Source organism: Macaca nemestrina, chromosome 5 (genome assembly GCF_043159975.1).
Source record: "Macaca nemestrina isolate mMacNem1 chromosome 5, mMacNem.hap1, whole genome shotgun sequence".
In the NCBI taxonomy this organism is placed as follows: domain Eukaryota; kingdom Metazoa; phylum Chordata; class Mammalia; order Primates; family Cercopithecidae; genus Macaca; species Macaca nemestrina.
This window is the reverse complement of record NC_092129.1, coordinates 139,984,948-140,005,221: the sequence shown is the minus strand read 5'-3', so window position 1 is coordinate 140,005,221 and position 20,274 is coordinate 139,984,948. Positions and strand designations below refer to the sequence as shown.

At 38.5% G+C, this 20,274-nt stretch overlaps 1 protein-coding gene and 1 non-coding gene across 8 annotated transcripts in view; both read left to right on the top strand.

The window, feature by feature from the left end:
- LOC105489603 (ubiquitin protein ligase E3 component n-recognin 2) overlaps nt 1-20,274 on the top strand; it is a 127,685-nt gene that overhangs the window by 86,167 nt on the left and 21,244 nt on the right. For 4 of the 7 annotated variants that reach the window (XM_011754518.3, XM_011754517.3, XM_071097039.1 and 1 more), the window contains 12 exons: nt 737-839; nt 2,824-2,872; nt 3,294-3,448; nt 6,426-6,528; nt 8,836-8,945; nt 9,055-9,135; nt 9,459-9,637; nt 10,743-10,942; nt 13,280-13,373; nt 14,326-14,487; nt 16,496-16,599; nt 17,254-17,332. In XM_011754518.3, the coding sequence (XP_011752820.2) occupies nt 737-839; nt 2,824-2,872; nt 3,294-3,448; nt 6,426-6,528; nt 8,836-8,945; nt 9,055-9,135; nt 9,459-9,637; nt 10,743-10,942; nt 13,280-13,373; nt 14,326-14,487; nt 16,496-16,599; nt 17,254-17,332 (1,419 nt within the window). Of the gene's footprint in view, nt 1-736; nt 840-2,823; nt 2,873-3,293; nt 3,449-6,425; nt 6,529-8,835; nt 8,946-9,054; nt 9,136-9,458; nt 9,638-10,742; nt 10,943-13,279; nt 13,374-14,325; nt 14,488-16,495; nt 16,600-17,253; nt 17,333-20,274 lie in introns of those variants that run through there. The other 3 variants (XM_071097038.1, XR_011623719.1, XM_011754521.2) reach the window with 3 other exon arrangements.
- LOC112428016 (U6 spliceosomal RNA) lies at nt 15,231-15,337 on the top strand. Its single transcript, XR_003019844.1, has one exon. It is a non-coding gene; the product is annotated as a U6 spliceosomal RNA (small nuclear RNA).

The window sequence follows — 20,274 nt, the reverse complement described above, 5'->3', positions numbered from 1 at the left end:
AACTTTGTCAACACTTTAGTATGAGCAGTCTTTTAGTACCTTATTTTAATTTGCATTACTGTAATAACAGGGAAGTTGAGCATCTTTTCATGTGTTTATTGGCCATTTGTTTTTTCATACTTTAATGCATTTTTCTTTATAGTTGTTTGTCCCTATCCTCTTGTTCCAAAAGTGTTTTTATAATATATTAGAAATATCAATTCTTGTTTAACACATCACAGTACTTTCTTCCAGTCTGTCCCTTGTTTTTTAACTTCATGTCATTTCTGTTTTTAAAACTCTGTCTCATATCTAGCTTCTGGGTTTTATAACTTGCTTAGGAAAGTTCTCTAAACCCCAATAGTGTACCTGCTTTTTTCCGCTTAATAAAACTTAACACAGAGGTCTTTACATGTGAAAATAGAGAAATTATCATCACTGTTAATGGTGTTCAGTTGTTTGGAGATGTTGTAATTTGTTACTTATTTCCCGTTGTTAGACTTTTTAATTGTTGCCACTGCAGTGTCCATTAGGTTCTCTTGTCTAGTTAGGATAAATTCCAAGTGGATGTGCTAAATAAAACGGATGCATGTAAGAACTTGGATTTAGATTGCCAAATCAACCACTGAAAATAGTTGTAGCTTAACACCCACCAGCAGTATATGAGAGCTCTGCTTTCTTGTTCTAATATCCAAGACTATCTCATAAATTAGTGTATGGCTTTGGTAATAATATTCTAAGGTCCTTTCTTTCATAGGAAACCTGGATTAACAGGACGAGGCATGTATGAACTGAAACCAGAATGTGCCAAAGAGTTCAACTTGTATTTCTATCACTTTTCAAGGGCAGAACAGTCCAAGGTAATTGGGAAAATTTAAAATGTAGCAGGGAAGGGTTGCATTGTTTTTCTTAAGAGATGGGGTTTCACCATGTTGCCCAGGCTAGGTTTTAGTTCACAATGCCATTATAGAGCATTGCAACCTCAAACTGCTGGGCTCAAGCAATCCTCCCACCTCAGCCTCTTGAGTAGATGAGATTACAGGCATGCACCACTGTGTCTGGCTTGAATTATTTTTTCCTAAACAACTTTTTATTGCTTTTGCAGCTTGAAAAATGATACATTTTTATTATAGGGAATTTGGAAAATATATAAAGAAGAAAGTAGAAATTACTTAAAATACCCTCACCTAACATTTTGGAGCTTCCCCCTAGCATTTTGTGCATACGTATATAAGATCTATATAATACATACCTATACATATATGGGTATAGTTTTTTAAAACAAATTTTCAACCTGTATTATAATCAGTTAATCCATTTTAGGCACATTTCAGAATTGGTATTATTTAACATGCTTTTTCATAGAGATTCATGAAGCTTTTCTAATCATTCCTAGGTAATTAAATTTTGCCTTTTTGGCGGGGTATGTAATCCTAGCACTTTGGGAGACTGAGGCAGGCAGATCGCTTGAGCTCAAGAGTTCAAGATCAGCCTGGCCAACATGGTGAAACCCCACGTCTACTAAAAATACAAAAATTAGCCAGGCATGGTGTCATGCACCTCTCGTCCCAGCTACTCGGGAGGCTGAGATAGGAGGATCACTTGATCCCAGGAGGTCAAGGCTGCAGTGAGCTATGATTGCACCACTGCATTCCAACTTGGGCGATGGGAGTGAGACCCTATCTCAAAAAAAAAAAAAAAAAATCTGCCTTTTAGCAATCTTCTCTTAACGTGATTTTTCAATAAACAGCATAACAGCATTAAACAAAACTTAAACATAAAGCTTTTATTTAGTTTTTGATGAAGTCATAGAGTTCAAACTTAAATAAGTTTTTTTGGTTTGGGGTTGTACGTGTTTCTCTTCTAATTGGAAGTAATAGATAACTCATTTGGGGATTCTTTTAGTTAAAAAAAAATAATAACCTTAATGTATCAGTTTGGGGGAGGACTAGAACACTAAGGATAGAATTTTTTTTTTTTTTTTTGAGATAGGGTCTCACTCTATTACTCAGGCTGGAGTGCAGACCTCGGCTCACTACAGCCTCTGCCTCCCAGGTTCTAGCAATTATCCTGCCCCAGCCTCCCGAGTAGCTGGAATTACAGGTGTGAGCTGCCGCACCCCGGCCTCAGTTGTGTTATTCTCTGATTTTAGATTTTCATCCTTGGCCAGACACAGTGGCTCACACCTGTAATCCCTGCACTTTGGGAGGGCAAGACGGGTGGATCACCTGAGGTCAATAGTTCAAGACCAGCCTGGCCAACATGGCAAAACCCTGTCTCTACTAAAAATACAAAAATTAGCCGGACTTGGTGGCGGGTGCCTGTAAATCTCAACTTCTATGGAGGCTGAGGCAGGGAGAATTGCTTGAACCGGAAGGTGGAGGTTGCAGTGAGCTGAGATCATGCCACTGTACTTCAGCCTGGGTAACAGAGTGAGACTAAGTCTCAAAAAAAAAAAAAGGGGGCCAGGCGCGGTGGCTCACACCTGTAATCCCAGCACTTTGGGAGGCCAAGGTGGGCAGATCACAAGGTCAAGAGTTCAAGACCAGCCTGACCAACATAGTGGAACCCCGTCTCTACTAAAAATATAAAAATTAGCCAGGTGTGGTGGTGGGCACCTGTAGTCCCAGTTACTTGGGAGGCTGAGGCAGGAGAATCTCTTGAACCTGGGAGTCGGAGATTTCAGTGAGCCGAGATCGTGCCACTGCACTGCAGCCTGGGTGACACAGCGAGACTCTCAAAGAAAAAAAAGAAAATAATACAACAAAGATGGACTTATGTCACTAGTTTTGGATATGTTTTATATGACTAATTCCCTGCCCAAATAACTTTATCTTTTATTAGGCAGAAGAAGCTCAACGGAAAATGAAAAGACAAAATAGAGAAGATACAGGTATTTTTAATCTTTCCAAAAATGTCATGCCCCTTTTTTACATGTTAAACATTGTTTTCTATTAACTATGATGATTGTCCTTGGTGGAATGAATATTTAAATGTAAGCTTTCCTAGTGAACAACCTCCTATTCAAAGGAATAATAAATATGCTAACATAGAAATAGTTTGTACTAAGTCTCCTCTGGTTTGATTTTATCTCAGATCTTAAAACCTTCCTAGGGGAAAAGACAGACTTTCTTTTGTACTGCTGCTACTTATGTGGCTCATTTTACAGATTTGACCTTGAGAACGTAAAATAATAGCTTTAAGGTGTGCGTTAATGAATATTTTTGAGTTAAAACTATCAAAAGTAACAAAGGGATAGTTTCTAAAGCATGTTCTGTAAAAGAAACCGATAGTAATAACAACTGTATTTTCAGCACTCCCACCTCCGGTGTTGCCTCCATTCTGCCCTCTGTTTGCAAGCCTGGTTAACATTTTGCAGTCAGATGTCATGCTGTGCATCATGGGAACAATTCTGCAATGGGCTGTGGAACATAATGGATATGCCTGGTCAGAGTCCATGCTGCAAAGGGTAGGTTTGAAGACATTTATTATTTATATTTTAGTATTTTATAGTACAAGCAAAATATTCTTGTCTGTATCTATACAGAGGAAAATGAGGCCGAAACATACTGTGTTTTCCTAACTTGAATATATTGTTACTGCTTTTGTGTCTGACAGTGAAAACAAGTGCCAGACAGATTTTTTATACCACATGGTTGTTATTACCTCAGTCCCACTGGGCAGTCATTCTCTCCTTGATTGGTCCTGGTCTTTATATATGTAGTGCTCTGATATTGATGTAATGTGTTATCTTTTATATATGTTTCTAATCTAATTATTTTCCAAAACAAAAATTTTTTTTTGAATCATCCATATCCTTATTTTGTAGTTGAAGAAACTGGCACTCATAGACTTATGGTCCTTTAGCTAGTTACGTGGCAAGTCTGGAACCTTTTTTGTGTTATTTTTGTTTTTGTGTTTTTGAGACAGGATCTGGCTCTGTCACCCAGGAAGCTGGAGTGCAGTGATGCGATCTTGGCTCACTGCAACCTCTGCCTCCTGGGTTCAAGCAATCCCTCCACCTCAGTATCCCAAGTAGCTGGGATTACAGGCATGCATCACAACACTTGGCTAATTTTTGTATTTTTGGTAGAGACAAAGTTTTGCCATGTTCCCCAGGCTGGTCTTGAACTCCTAGACTCAAGCAATCCTCCCCCCTCGACCTCCCCAAGTATTGGGATTACATGCGTGAGCCACCATGCCCGGCCCCTTGTTTGTATTTTACTTTATAGTTTTAATGTAAGTCATTTTTACATTATCTCATTGAATTCACACAACACCCCATGAATAGATATAACTTTCTTCTCGTCGTTAGATGAGGAAGCCAATTTTCAGTGAGGTTCCATTTACTTCCCATATAACTCTACTAAGTGATATAACAATTATTCATTAAATAGAATGTCTGCTTTATGCCTTATTCCATGCTAAGCACTTTTTTTTTTTTTTTTTTTTTGGAGACAGTTTTGCTCTTGTCACCCAGGCTGGAGTACAATGGCGTGATCTTGGCTCACTGCAACCTCTGCCTCCGGGGTTCAAGCAATTCTCCTGCCTCAGCCTCCTGAGTAGTTGGGATTACAGGTGCCTGTCACCACACCCAGCTAATTTTTTGTATGTTTAGTAGAGACAGGGTTTCACCATGTTGGCCAAGCTAGTCTCGAACTCCCAACATCAGGTGATCCACTCACCTCGGCCTCCCAAAGTGCTAGGGTTACAGACGTGAGCCACCATGCCCGGCCATGCTAAGCACTCTGCATACAGCATTTGTAATCCTCAGAACTCTAGAGGGAAACTTTTTTTCCAGTGTTAAAGATGATGACATGGGCTCAGAAACATTCCCTGAGGGTTTATATTAATAGCTTGAAAGCAGTAAAACCAGGATTCGAATTCAAATTTTGGAGCCTTCCTCAGAAGGCTTAGTAGCTATCATTCTTTCTTTTTGTCTCACTGGCTAAGATGTGTGTATTCTTATAATGCCCTCCTATTTATAAGCCTATTTAAAGTGTAAAAGCATGGAGCTGTGGTATACTAGCTCATTACTAGTACAGCTGTACTAGCTGTCGTGTACTGTCAGCATTACATGAACAAAAGATTTGTGGGAAATAATGGAGAAGAGAGGTGTGAACAATATTTACCTTACGTGTACATTTGCTTTATGTCACCTAGTTCTTCCAAGTCTCTGACAACCACAGTCTTCCCTTGTGGAGGGAAAGATACAGAGACATCACACACATATCTCCTTTAAAAACTGGGGTGTGGGCCCGGTGCAGTGGCTCACCCCTATAATCCTAACACTTTGGGAGGCCGAGGCGGGTGGATCACTTGGGGTTGGGAGTTCAAGACCAGCCTGTACAACATGGTGAAACCTCGTCTCTACTAAAAATACAAAAATTAGCCAATCATCATGGCACATGCCTGTAATCCCAGCTACTCAGGAGGGCTCAGGAGAATCCCTTGAAACTGGGAGGCGGAGGTTGCAGTGAGCCGATATTGTGCCACTGCACTCCATCCTGGGCAACAAGGGAAACTCTGTCTCAAAAAACACAGAAAAACTTGGGCATGGGGTAATAGCAGTAAAAAAACAAATAGGTTAATACACTCTCTTAGAAGTCTGATGGAGAATATTTTGTGAGATACATTGAAGGACTCTAAAGTTTATAAATGATAAGGCATTAGAGATAAAAAGTTTGTCTTTCTCAGATGATGAAGATTTAGTCCTTAGAGAAATTAAACTATGTAGTGTCATAGACTGAATAATTACATAGGGGATACTTTTAGCTTTGTACTTACTTGACCACTGATTCTTGGAAGGTTTTTTTAAGTCTGTAGTATAGGTATAGAATAAAACTTACATATTATGTGAATTGCTGGTCACAGGTGGTGGTAATTTTAGCTTACCCTAAGAATTTGCGATTGAAATTTCTTCCTCATTGAAGTAGAAAATTTTGTTTTTCTTGCCAATTATTGTTTAATAGAAAATGAACCTCAGTCTTTTCATTTAATAAAAATTAGTACTTCAAGGCCAGGCATGGTGGCTCACACCTTTAATCCCAGCACTTTGGGAGGCCACGATGGGTGGATCACTTGAGGTCAGGAGTTCGAGACCAGCCTGGCCAACATGGTGAAACCCCATCTGTACTAAAAGTACAAAAATTAGCTGGGCATGGTGGCACACGCTTGTAATCCCAGCTACTGGGGAGGCTGAGGGAGGAGAATCGCTTGAACCCAGGAGGCAGAGGTTGCAGTGAGCCTGGGTTGACAGAGCAAAACTCCATCTCAAAAAAAAAAAAAAAAAATTAGTACTTCAAATTGTTTTTAATTGCATTTAGTACTTAATAGTTTGATTTATCTTTTTCAATAATTCTTTCTTGCTATTTCTTATTAAAATATGTGCTTGGTTTTTTTGGTTTTTTTAATTGTTACTAAAAGTTACAAAACATTTATTCAAGGTGTTACATTTAATTGGAATGGCACTACAAGAAGAAAAACAACATTTAGAGAATGTCACAGAAGAGCATGTAGTAACATTTACCTTCACTCAGAAGATATCAAGTATGTATATATCTTTTTACTAAACTAACTCGATATAAATGATTTTAAGAAATCACTTAATAACCTCTCTTATTTGGTCATATGGATTCTAAAAGGGTAACATTTAATCTAAATGTTTGAGGCTATATGTACTCATCTGTGTAGTAAAGGTACTATATTAAACCCTGTTATATTTTTATAAAAATATCTAGGGCTAAGTTCAAAGTTACAGTCAGTTGTGGTTGACATAAGATTCTATAGTATTGAAAACAAATAAAAATTATAGGGGATTAGATTCACATTTCATATAAAGAAATGTGACTTTTTGAAAGAAGGCCAGGGAGTTTTTCTAGCTTTTTATTTTAAAGATTTCAAACATATAGACAAGTGGAAAGAATTGTCCAGTAAACATTCATATACCTACTACCTAGATTTAGTAGTTTGCTATATTTGCTTTTATATTTACGTACTTTCTTGAACCTTTTGTTGTAGACATAATATTTCACGTCTCAAAGAAAAGCTTTTCATTTACTAATTTTCATAATCAGCCATTGGCCTGATAGTTACCTGCAGTTGTGGCAACTTTGAATGTTTTTTGTTTAGAGTTTTTAAAAATATTATTCATTTTACTTATTCAGTGTTTTATAGTCACTTATAATGATTATTCCTTTTGATGCTCAAATCATGCCCACTTTGATCAGTGGGAGTTTATTTAGTCAGTTTCTGTGTCCTTTTCACCCAGCCCCATTTGGGCCAGAAAGTACCACCTCACTTTCTGGCCCAAAAGATGCCCAAGCTCATTTTATACTTTCCCTGCCACAGACCGGTAGTCAGCTATTTGCTGAGGTGTTTTTAAATGAATTTATGGTGCTATGATAGGAGTTTATAAATGCTTTGATTAAAAAGGATTATTTCTGTAAATGTGTTCAGTGCCATTTCTTCCTAAATGATAACTGTGAGAATTACGCTACCAGGGGACAGGGAGGAGTAATTTTGTTTGCTTCTAGATCTCTAGTTTTCCTTTTTGCTCTCATCCAAGTAAATGAGAGAAAGAGGAGAAACCACCTTTCCCCACTGAACACTTTATTCATGGATGCCAGTTTTTACCTATTCTTTTTCTCTACCATATTGTTTCTATGGATTAATACTGTGGTTTTTGCTTTCTTTGTTTCTGGTGTGTTTATTTTAGGATAACCACACAGAATACTCCCTAATTTCATTCACTCATCACTATAAAATATTAGGTTCTTGGCCAGGCACGATGGCTCATGCTTGTAATCCCAGCACTTTGGGAGACCGAGGTGGGTGAATCACCTGAGGTCAGGAGTTCGAGACCAACCTGGCCAACATGACGAAACCTGTCTCTACCAAAAATACAAAAATTATCCGGGCATGGTGGTGGGCACCTGTAATCCCAGCTACTCGGGAGACTGAGGCAGGAGAATCGCTTGAACCCAGGATGTGGAGGTCGCAGTGGTCTGAGATCACACCACTGCACTCCAGCCTGGGCAACAGAGTAAGACTCTGTCTCAAAAATATATATATATATATATATATATAAGGTTCTCTCTTACTTTCTCTTTCCTTTTTATTAAACGATCATCATTTTCCCTCAACATTACTCTTAATTTGTCTTTAGACATCTTACATAATTAAGACACACGATTTATTTGCAAAGAAACCTCTCCCTTATCTAGAGTCACATCCCTAATGCACGCCACAGAGTTTTAGATGTGATAGAATATTAAAGATCACAAAGGTCAATCTCTTCCCTCTTAGGAAAAAGGCACATTTTTCCAGAATGGCAGCACCAAAATCAAGAAAATCGATAATTGAACATTTCTGACTGCAGACTAATAGAAAATATGGACTTAACTCTTATATTCAAATAAACAGTGAATACCTAGGGGAAGAAATTCATTTTATTCTGAATCTAGTTTTTATTAAAGGCAATGGTCAGAGCAAATAAACGTATTTGTACATATGTGCACCTCTTAATGCTAGTTTATTTTTAGACCTGTAAAATCTCAAGTACACCAGTTATTTTTAGCTGAATTTATATATAATTTTGCTAAAATACATTTTAGCAAATTCGTTTGCTATTAAAAGTCACTTTTGAATGCTTAAAGAATTCTAGTTGTTGGCAGCTTGTTTGTAAAAGGCACATATGTCACATTCTCAAGAAGTATTGAAAATCTCTTTGGTACAGTCATAATCAAATTATGGGCAATAGGTGTTATAAGCAACTGCATTTATGTTCCTGTGCATAGGAATAAGTACTATGAAGTGTTAGCTGTTGTTATTGTGCCTTTTATTTTTCTGACATAGAACCTGGTGAAGCGCCAAAAAACTCTCCTAGCATACTAGCTATGCTGGAAACACTACAAAATGCTCCCTACCTAGAAGTCCACAAAGACATGATTCGGTGGATATTGAAGGTAAAATTTCCTACATTCTTCTGCTTTTTGTGAGAAATATTAAATATTTGTTACGTGTACATTGTGATGATATTTCATACAGGATACTGATACTTTTTTTTTTTTGTAGACTTTTAATGCTGTTAAAAAGATGAGGGAGAGTTCACCTACCAGTCCCGTGACAGAGACAGAAGGAACCATAATGGAAGAGGTATAAACAGTAAAGTGTGATAATGCTAAAAAATTATAACAAGTTCAGTATGAACAAATTAAATTTATCTACAGTAAGTTGCCAGTTACAACATTGAAATTCCAACAAATATGCCACTATTTATCTCTATTTGTTGTAGCAATTTTTTGTCTGCTTTTTTCCTTTAAAACATGTTAGGTCAACTTAAGAGTCTTTTCTCTTGTTTAAATAAGTGAGATTGTAGAATAGTTTTTAATTGGTATTTACAATAAAGATATTTCTGCTTTGGAAAAAAATGTGTGTTTTAGCATCTAATGGTCTAATTGAATGGAGCATAATTTCAGAGTTCAAGGGACAAAGACAAAGCTGAGAGGAAGAGAAAAGCAGAGATTGCCAGACTGCGCAGAGAAAAGATCATGGCTCAGATGTCTGAAATGCAGCGGCATTTTATTGATGAAAACAAAGAACTCTTTCAGCAGACATTAGAACTGGATGCCTCAACCTCTGCTGTTCTTGATAATAGGTATTAAAAAAAATTAATTTGTTGACCAGTTGTTCCCAACTAGGGGCAGTGTTGCTTTTTTTCCTTGTAAGTATATTTTTAAACCTAAAGTAATTTATTAGAATTCGTAGGTAAATTTTGTGACCTCCATTTAGAAGATTTAATATTAGAAATCTCTGAATATAGATATGGTAATATAGTAGGGTATTTTCTGCAGAAGATCTTGGACATTCATGAAAGAATGAGTACACTACACTCAGTTATCTAGAGTGTGTGACATCTGTGTTGCAGATTAGATTGCTGTGAGAATTAAAGGAGATGGTTTTGATACATACCAAAGACTTGACAATCCAAGTTATCAAAACCATGTGTTAAATATATACATGCCTGGCCAGACACGGTGGTTCACACCTGTAATCCCAGCACTTTGGGAGGCCGAGGCGGGCAGATCACAAGGTCAGGAGTTCGAGACCAGCCTGACCAACATGGTGAAACCCTGTCTTTACTAAAAATACAAAAAAAAAAAAATTAGCCGGGCGTGGTGGTGTGCACCTATAATCTCAGCTAGTCAGTAAGCTGAGGCAGGAGAATCGCTTGAACCTGGGAGGTGGAGGTTGCAGTGAGCTGAGATCATGCCACTGCACTCCTGCCTAAGCAACAGAGCAAGACTCCATCTCAAAAAAATAAATAAATAAATAATAAAAGTGGGCCGGGCACGGTGGCTCACGCCTGTAATCCCAGTACTCTGGGAGGCCGAGGCAGGCGGATCACAAGGTCAGGAGATCAAGACCATCCTGGCTGACACAGTGAAACCCTGTCTCTACTAAAAAATACAAAAAATTAGCTGGGCATGGTGGCGGGCACCTGTAGTCCCAGCTACTCCGGAGGCTGAGGCAAGAGAATGGCGTGAACCCGGGAGGCGGAGCTTGCAGTGAGCCGATATCGCACCATTGCACTCCAGCCTGGGTGACAGAGCGAGACTCCGTCTCAAAAAGAAAAAAATAAAATTTAAAAAATATATAGATATATATGTATATGCACACATACATACCTGTAGTCTGCTATTTTATGATTATGTAGAAAGTTTTTGGGATCGTTAATTATATTCATAACCTTTGTATTGCAGCCCTGTGGTTTCAGATATGACACTTACAGCGCTGGGCCCCACACAAACTCAGGTTCCTGAACAAAGACAATTCGTTACATGTATATTGTGTCAAGAGGAGCAAGAAGTTAAAGTGGAAAGCAGGGCAATGGTCTTGGCAGCATTTGTTCAGAGATCAACTGTATTATCAAAAAACAGAAGTAAATTTATTCAAGATCCAGGTAAGTCATAGCTAGATCCTCATCTTCCCGATTAATAACAACTACCAGTTAATGTGGTTGATGATACATTGAGATTTTTTAAATCTAAGAATGACTCCATAGACTTGGATGGTATCTTTGGCAGGTAACTTAGGCAGGAATTCCCCACTTGGCAGATGTGGAACCACTCCAGAAAGTTACATCTGAACCATATAGCTGATAAATAGCAGGGATTCAAAGTAAAGCTTTTCTTTGTGATGTAACATTACATACTTTGGCATTTCACAGTCTTTCCCATGCTTCAGTACACTTGCAAAGCCTTGGTCATTTGTTGACACACTGAAATAATAATTGCTTTGTCTTATTGATAGAGCCTGAGTGGAATCTCCTGAGAACAGTGATAGAGAGTTACCTATGTAAGAGGCAATCCTTGAGCCAAATTCTGACTTAGAATAGTGATACCACCACAGATCGGGTTCCCCAGAAAGCAGATTCTTGAGATACAGATTACTGTGCAGGACAGTTGAGGGCCCTCTTTCAGCAACTGAGGAAGTAAAGCAGGGAGATCCAGTCTGTACATGATTTTGTCCACTGACACATTTATTTCTCTGCTTGTAGGTTGTGCTCTGTGTGCATATGCTTGAGTGATACACAGTAAACTTCTTGAGAGTAGGAACTGTGTCTTGGAAATTCCCAGAGCACTTCTTTAGCCCATGCCTTTCACACTGCAGTGTGAAAGGAGGTTTGAGAGCCACTTTTAGAGTTGCCTTCTCTCTTTAAAGAAAGTCTTTGTATCCTATTTACTAAAGATTGGTCTGCTTCATCTTTAAAAATGGTCATTTGGGCTGGGCATGGTGGCTCATGCCTGTAATCCCAGCACTTTGGGAGGCCAAGGCAGGTGGATCATCTGAGGTCAGGAGTTCGAGACCAGCCTGGCCAACATGGTGAAACCCCGTCTCTACTAATAGTACAAAAATATTAGCTGAATGTGGTGGCGCGCACCTGTAGTCCCAGCTACTCAAGAGGCTGAGGCTCGAGAATTGCTTGAACCTAGGAGGTGGAGGTTGCAGTGAGCTGAGATTGCACCACTGCCCTCCAGCCTGGGCGACGGAGCAAGACCCTGTCTTTTTTTTTTTTTTTTTTTTAAAGGCCAGGTGCAGTGGCTCACGCCTGTAATCCCAGCACTCTGGGAGGCTGAGGCGGGCAGATCACGAGGTCAGGAGGTCAAGACCATCCTGGCTAACATAGTGAAACCCCATCTCTACTAAAAAATATGAAAAAAAATTAGCCGGGCATGGTGGCAGGCACCTGTAGTCCCAGCTACTCGGGAGGCTGAGGCAGGAGAATGGTGTGAACCCGGGAGGAGGAGCTTGCAGTGAGCCAAGATGGCACCACTGCACTCCAGCCTGGGCGACAGAGCGAGACTCTGCCAAAAAAAAAAAGAAATAGCCATTTAAACTTGGTGCTTTATAAATTTCATTCCAGGCCAAAGACAGAGTTGTTAATTTTATTTAATTTGTTACTTCTTGAAGAAAAAGCATTAGCTGGCTATAAGTGGATTTTCTTAATGCTTTGACATTTGCACTGTTCTAGTGTTAAAGCAAATTAAAACTATTAAAGCAAATTAAAAATAATTCTTTCTAGAGTGTTAGGAAATTTCTAAGATTATACTAATTTATATAAAGAATTCAAAAAATTCCAAAAGAAGCCAGACATCCATCTTGTTTTTCTTGATTTTTCATCCCATTTGAATATAAAAATTAGCACCAGGACACCAGGACAGAAGACTCTGAATTACTTTTTTTTTTCCCCATCTGATCTGGTCTATGCTTAGATTTTTTGTTGTCACTTCGGCTCTGATGTGATTATTTGCTGTATGAATGTCGTTAAGCAGTCTGTCCTCTAGGGGGCGCCCCATTACTGCCAAAACATTTTTTATTAGCGATCATTGTAACCCAGCTGTCCTGAACGCACGTAAGGCAGCCCAGGGAAGAGAGTAGCTCTTTTACCTGGAGTTCAGGGTACAATGGGAGGAATTGGAATACCTCAGTACCCTGAAAGTGTGAAATGTTCAAAAGATTGGATATATTTAAATTCATCGTTCTAATTTCAGTTTACAATTTGAGAATGTTTAATTAATTTGCTGTGGATGGTGAAAATTAGAGTCCTACTTTCTGAATAATCCAAAGTCTTGCATAAATTATTGGTATCTCAAAAGGAATAAACTAGCATTTCATTTCAAATTTACAAGTCTTTATCAAAGATTTTACAATTTAAAGTTGCACATTTGTTATAGGAAAATTAAATGCTTCACTTTTTTGTTTTGTTTTTTGTTTTTGTTTTTGTTTTGTAATGCAGAAAAATATGATCCATTATTCATGCACCCTGATCTGTCTTGTGGAACACACACTAGTAGCTGTGGGCACATTATGCATGCCCATTGTTGGCAAAGGTAATGTATATGCTTAATATTTTCAAGAGAAGTTTAAGGGCTCAAAATTTTTAACGTAGAGGAAATTTTATTCTAGAAAAAAGGAAAAGAACTAAAAATGTTGAAGAAAAAAAATCTATATTTTTGCCTAATAACAAAAGTTATTTGCCTTGTCATAGATGTAAAGTATGTCAGATATATTTTTTAATTTAGCTTTATATCCAAGTCTCTTCTTTATCTTCCAAAGAAGGAAGTGGATCTGTGTCAGTCTGTGGATGAAGAAAAGGGTTTTTACAGTAGGATAAACCCTAGAAGGGTAATGTTGTCTTTCTTTGGGTCCAGGGTGGACAACTCTTGATTCCATAGATGTTAATATTTGCTTTGTTACTTCCCAAAATTTTACTGGCTCCCTGTGATAAGATGAGATGTCCTGAATTTGTTCTACCTTGGTGTTTTCTATGCTTCTGCAAAACCAACAAATCAATATTATTCTAGAACTATGCTCACCCAGTTATTATGAACTACCCCTAACAACTAGCCACCACGTTGTAGTCCCAGCTACTTGGGAGGCTGAGACAGGAGAATTGCTTGAATGTGGGAAGTGGAGGTTGCCGTGCACCAAGATCGTGCAACTGCACTCCCACCTGGGTGACAGAGCGACACTCCATCTCAAAAAAACAAACAGATAGCCACCAGCCTTGGGGAAGTGGCAAGAGAACAGTGGCACCAAGAAATTTTTGTTGCTGCTTTGTAAATGCTTTTTTACATGGCAGTCTTTTATTTTCCTGTTTTAGAACCTTTAATCCATTTGGATTTTTAAAATCACTCAAAAATCATGTTAAAAATAATTTAGTTTAAGATTTTTCATTTTTGAACTATTTGTGGAAACAAATTATTTAAAATGTTGAAGCTTGTGGCTGTCATTTATATAAATTACCATTGTTTTGATACCTCATGTTCTCTAATTGTAAAGGTATTTTGATTCCGTTCAAGCTAAAGAACAGCGAAGGCAACAGAGATTACGCTTACATACAAGCTATGATGTAGAAAACGGAGAATTCCTTTGCCCCCTTTGTGAATGCTTGAGTAATACTGTTATTCCTCTGCTGCTTCCTCCAAGAAATATTTTTAACAAGTAAGTTTTGGCTCATGACAACTCATAACAAAGCCGTAGTTTGCTTTGAAGATAATGAAATAATAAATCAGGGAGGAAGACTTAACGTAGGCAGTTGCATAGTGTTTTCCAGATACTTTCCAAACTCTGGTCATTTTCTTCTAGCAGACCTGTGGAATATCATTTTAGTTTTTAGAGAGGAGCAGGTGAAAATGTAAGTTTCTAAGCTATAAAATTCCTGTGTATTTATGAAAACCAAGTATCTGGTTTATTTCTAAGGACCCTACTTTTAATATCTTCCATGCACTTTTCAAGAGATGCTCAGTAAACTGGTAGGGGGAGATGGAACAACTCAAACTGACTTTATAGGACAGTCTGAAAATCGTATAAAACTTTTTGCAATGTACTAGCCATTCATAGTTTCAAGAACCAGGCAAAAAAGTGAAAATCTATTGCTGTATTTTAAATGGAAAAATCTCAGCTGGGCATTGTGGCTCACATCTATAATCCTAGCACTCTGGGAGGCCAAGGTGGGAGGATCATTTGAGCCCAGGAGTTCAAGACCATCCTTGGCAACATAATGAGACCCTGTCTGTACAAAAAATAAAAAGTTAGCTGGATGTAATGGCATATGCCTATAGTCCCAGCTACTTGGGAGACTCAGGTGGGAGGCTCGCTTGGGTCAAGGCTGCAGTGAGCTTTGATCATGCCGTTGCACTTCAGCCTGAGTGACAGAGCAGAACCCAGTCTCAAAAATAAAATAAGTGCTTGCTTCAGTAGCACATACGCTAAAATTGGAACGATAAAGAGAAGATTAGCATGGCTCTTTCACAAGGATGACACACAAATTTGTGAAGTGTTCCATATTTTTAGCTCTTTTAGAATTTGTCTAGCAGACGAAAAAAAATAAAGAAAATGGAAAATTTCTGTAACTTCATAATTTTTTGGATGCTTTTAGTTATGAGTATTGGACATACTCATTTCAAGCATGAATTTGATAATGTCTGCTATTCAAATCTGAACTTCATTTCTCAATGTAGAATTATGCTGCCTACCTTGCATGCACAAATATTAAGTTATGTGAGTATAAATGATCCATTTCTGTGTTACTTGGATTCAGTTCAAAGCAAAGTCAGTTTTTTCTTGTCAGTTTTAGGAGTTCAAACTTTGGTGTCTTAGTCTATGCTACCACAAAATGTTCTTAAAATATTAGTAGATTTGGGTGTAAGCTCATGCTTTTTAATTATAGAAGAATATCATGGTACTTATCTGCATTTGAACTGATAAAGAAATTAATTATTGTTAGATTGAGGATTAACTGTGTATAAGAAGAAATCACTCTTGTTGGATTTCACCTGTCACTTTATTGGTCCACTTTTTGGGTTTTGCCCATGAGATTCAATTATGGTTTAGTCATATTCGAATATAATCATAAAAATACACAGGCTTTGGAATCTTACAGAGCCAAATTTGAATGCTAGCTTTGTCCCTTATTCGGCCTTAGTCAAGTTACATAGCTCTAAACCTCAGTTTCCTCATCTGTAAAATGGGGATAATAATAAAACCTATTTAAAAATGTAGTAATACAACCTATACAAATAATACAATATAGGGATACAACCCATGCAATAATACTACAACCTGAAACAAAATATAGGGATATTTTGAGGATTAAGTCTAATACCATAAGATATTTACAGTAAAATGCTTCACTAAATGCTTGTAACATAATAAGCACTTGGTAGATATTAATAGTGATGGTGATTATGATACTTAAGAAATTCTAGCAAATTCCAGTACTGAAGAGTGAGATTTTTAATACACAGTGTTATTACCATCATATTGACAAATAATATATTCATTTCCATTGGCCAATATCCTAATTTTTTTAATGCAACGAATTTTCCCTTATCTTTTTTGTTTTTAATATTTGGAGTGTGTCTAAAATATGCCTGTGATCATTTAAGGAGTCTTTTGTATCTTAAGGACCAATAATAAAACACTAAATACTCTCTATAATCTTTTCTAGCAGGTTAAATTTTTCAGACCAACCAAATCTGACTCAGTGGATTAGAACAATATCTCAGCAAATAAAAGCATTACAGTTTCTTAGGAAAGAAGAAAGTACTCCTAGTAAGTTCCGGTAACCTGTTTTCATTTTTCCCTAAAGTCCGAGGTCATCAGAAAATGTATTTCCAGAAGAAATTGTTTAAAAGTGAAACCTCCCACTTAAAATTTTGACTCATTCTAATTTTCATTGTCTTAATAAACTAAATTTGACTTTACTGCATTACTCCTAATTCCTTAAACACACAAGCTCATGTGAAGTTTATAACAAACACTTCTCACTTATTCCCCCATTTTATCGAAGAGCTTCTGGAGGTGGGGGAGATGTAACTGAGTGTTGCAGAGCTAGCTTCAGTTCTTGGTGGGCTAACTCACCTTACTGTTGGCATTACCAAAGGCTTCCCAAGTTTCATAGACCATGCACTGCACTTATGACCTTGTGGGAACGTAGTATGAACAGAATTTATATCATTGGTTTTCATAGAAACAGAATAGCTACTCTTGTTTTCATTTTAGTGGCTGTACTGTAAGGAAAAGCATAGATAAGAAAGGGCCTTGGTCAACTAGAGCAATAGTGTTTTCATGCTTCATATGGTTGTTATGCCAGTTTTTATTAGGGAATTTTTTTCCTGTTGTTTTTAATTTCTTTGACCTATATGGCTATACTTTTAGGAATATTGTCATGTATTGAATAATGGTATAAAATGCCTGTTTCCATAGATAATGGGTCTACAAAGAATTCAGAAAATATGGATGAGTTACAGCTCCCTGAAGGGTTCAGGCCTGATTTTCATCCTAAGTGAGTATATTATTTTACTCCTTTAAAATGTGACCCATTTGAAATGATGATTAAATCAGCAGTTAGGAGGAATATGATTTGGCAAGCAAGGGAGCAAAATGTTATAGGATACTGATCTTTAGTTCTAAAGTTTAAGCAGAGGCTGAAGCAGGAGGTGTGAGCCCAGGAGGTAGAGGCTGCAGTGAGCCTTCATTGTGCCACTGCACTCCAGTCTGGGTGACAGAGTGAGACCCTGTCTCAAAACAACAAAAAAACTTTTAAGCATTACATGATTGTATTTATTGCAGTACATTAAAAAAATCTAAGAATGATGTGGCATGGTTAATTCTCACCACCCTCTCCTAGTCAGCATTGCTGACCCCCTCCATACCCCTTTCTTTACCTGGCTCTCCTTGACGACATCTAATCAGTAATTCTAAACACAAACTGGTAAGCTTCCCCAAAGGATCCCGCACTTCTGTCTGACTTCAGAATTTCTATGAATGACCTAACCAAGCTTTTGGCAACCCAGGATTAAAACCAGAATATTTTCCACCCTACTTTACCCCATAGCCAGTTAGTTACAAGGTATAGCATAGATTCTGGAGCTAGACTGGTTGATTCAGTTCCCAGCACCACCACTTTTTAGCTGTGCAACTTTGAGCAAATTGCTTGACCTCGCTGTACCTCAGTTCCCTCATCTGTTAAGTGAGGATAATTCATAGTTCTTATTAGGATAAAGTGACATAATGTACATAGAGCTACCTGAAAGCTATGCCTGGCATGTACCAAGTAATTCAATAAATACAGACCTAGAAGACTTGAATAGAAAAAACATCACACCTATAATCCCAGCACTTTGGGAGGCCAAGGCGGGCAGATCACTTGAGGTCAGGAATTCAAGACCAGTCTAGCCAACATGGTGAAACCCTGTCTCTACTAAAAGTACAAAAATTAGCCAGGCGTGGTGGTGCACGCTTGTAATCCCAGCTACTTGGGAGGCTGAGGCAGGAGAGTCGCTTGAACTTGGGAGGCAGAGGTTGCAATGAGCCGAGATTGCACCACTGCACTCCAGCCTGGGTGACAGACTGAGACTCCATCTCAAAAAAAAAGAAAAAGGAAGAAAAAAACTTCAATCTTCTGTCTGCCACACTCCACCAGTCCTGTCATTTTATTTGTCACTTCTAGTATTTACTTCCATATTTCTAATTAGACAGTATCTTCACTGTTGACTAGTAAATTATTCCACAATTTTTGGTTAAATCTAGTTGTCAGTTTTTACATTATAATAACTGTGTTTCTGCTGATACAAGTTGCATATTAGAATTATATTTCCTTTCTCGTACAGTTTTGTCTTATAGTTAATAATTACCTTGTCTTTTTCATGTATTTGTTTTCTATGTATGTATTTCTTTTTTTCTTTTTTCTTTTTTTTTTCCTGAATGGTGCAGTAGATCTGTCCAATGTCTAACAACTTTTCTTTTTTTCTTTCTTTTTTTTTTTTTTTTTGAGACAGAGTCTCACTCTGTCACCCAGGCTGGAGCGCAGTGGCATGATCTCAGCTCCCTGCAGCCTCCCCTCCTGGGTTCAAACAATTGTCCTGCCTCAACCTCCCAAGTAGCTGGGATTACAGGCATGAGCTACCACGCCAGACTGATTTTTGTATTTTTAGTAGAGACGGAGTTTCTCCATGTTGCCCAGGTCAGGTCTAACTGACCTCAGGTGATCCACCCGCCTCGGCCTCCGGAAGTGCTGGGATTACAGGCGTGAGCCACCACACCCAGCCTCCTAACAATTCTAAGTGCTCAGATCTGTCAGATGGTCTTCTGTTGCTGGGTCCTCCTTCCCCCACACAGCCTCTGTTCTCCTGCAGGCGGGAGGGGGCACAGCTGTCACTTCTCTTGGGTCCTGCTCCTCTTATTTTCTGGATTGAGTATCTTCCTCTTTCTTAAGTACTTGCTCTTTTTGCAGATTCCTAAGAAAGGATACCTGGATGGTATATTTTCATGTTTGAAAATGTTTATTTTATTCATATGCTCAATTGATAGTTTGGGTATAGAATTCTAGGTTAGAAGTAACTTTTCATCTGGATTTTGAAGGCATTATTTTACTAAATTCTATATGCATTGAGAAATTAATCCCATTCTAATTCCTGTTCCTTTGTAAACTTTTGTTTTCGTTTTTGTTTTTTTTGAGACAGTTTCTCACTCTGTCACCCAGGCTGGAGTGCAGTGGCACAATCTCAGTTCACTGTAACCTCTGTATTCTGGGTTCAAGCGAGTCTCCTGTCTCAGCCTCCCGAGTAGCTGGGATTACAGACGTGAGCCGCCACACCTGGCTAATTTTTTTTTTTTTTTTTTTGAGACAGAGTCTCACTCTGTCGCCCTGGTTAGAGTGCAGTGGCGTGATCTCGGCTCACTGCAACCTCCGCCTCCTGGGTTCACACCATTCTCCTGCCTCAGCCTCCGTAGTAGCTGGGACTACAGGCACCCACCGCCACACCTGGCTAATTTTTTGTATTTTTAGTGGAGACAGGGTTTCACCATGTTAGCCAGGGTGGTCTCGATCTGCTGACCTCGTGATCCGCCCACCTCAGCCTCCCAAAGTGCTGCGATTACAGGAGTGAGCCACCGCACCTGGCCACCTGCCTAATTTTTGTATTTTTAGTAGAAACGGGGTTTCACACCATGCTGGCCAGACTGGTCTCAAACTCCTGACCTCAGATGATCCGCCCCCCTCAGCCTCCCAAAGTGCTGCAATTACAGGTGTCAGCCACTGCACCCAGCCACTTTTTTTTTTTTTTTTTTTTTTTTTAACTTTTTTAGAGACGAGTTCTATGTTGTCCAGGTTGGCCTTGAACTCCTGGGCTCAGGTGATCCTTCCACCTCAGCCTCCTGAGTAGTTGGGATTACAGGTGTGAGCCACCAAGCCTGGTTCCTTTATAACTCTATTACTTCTTTTTT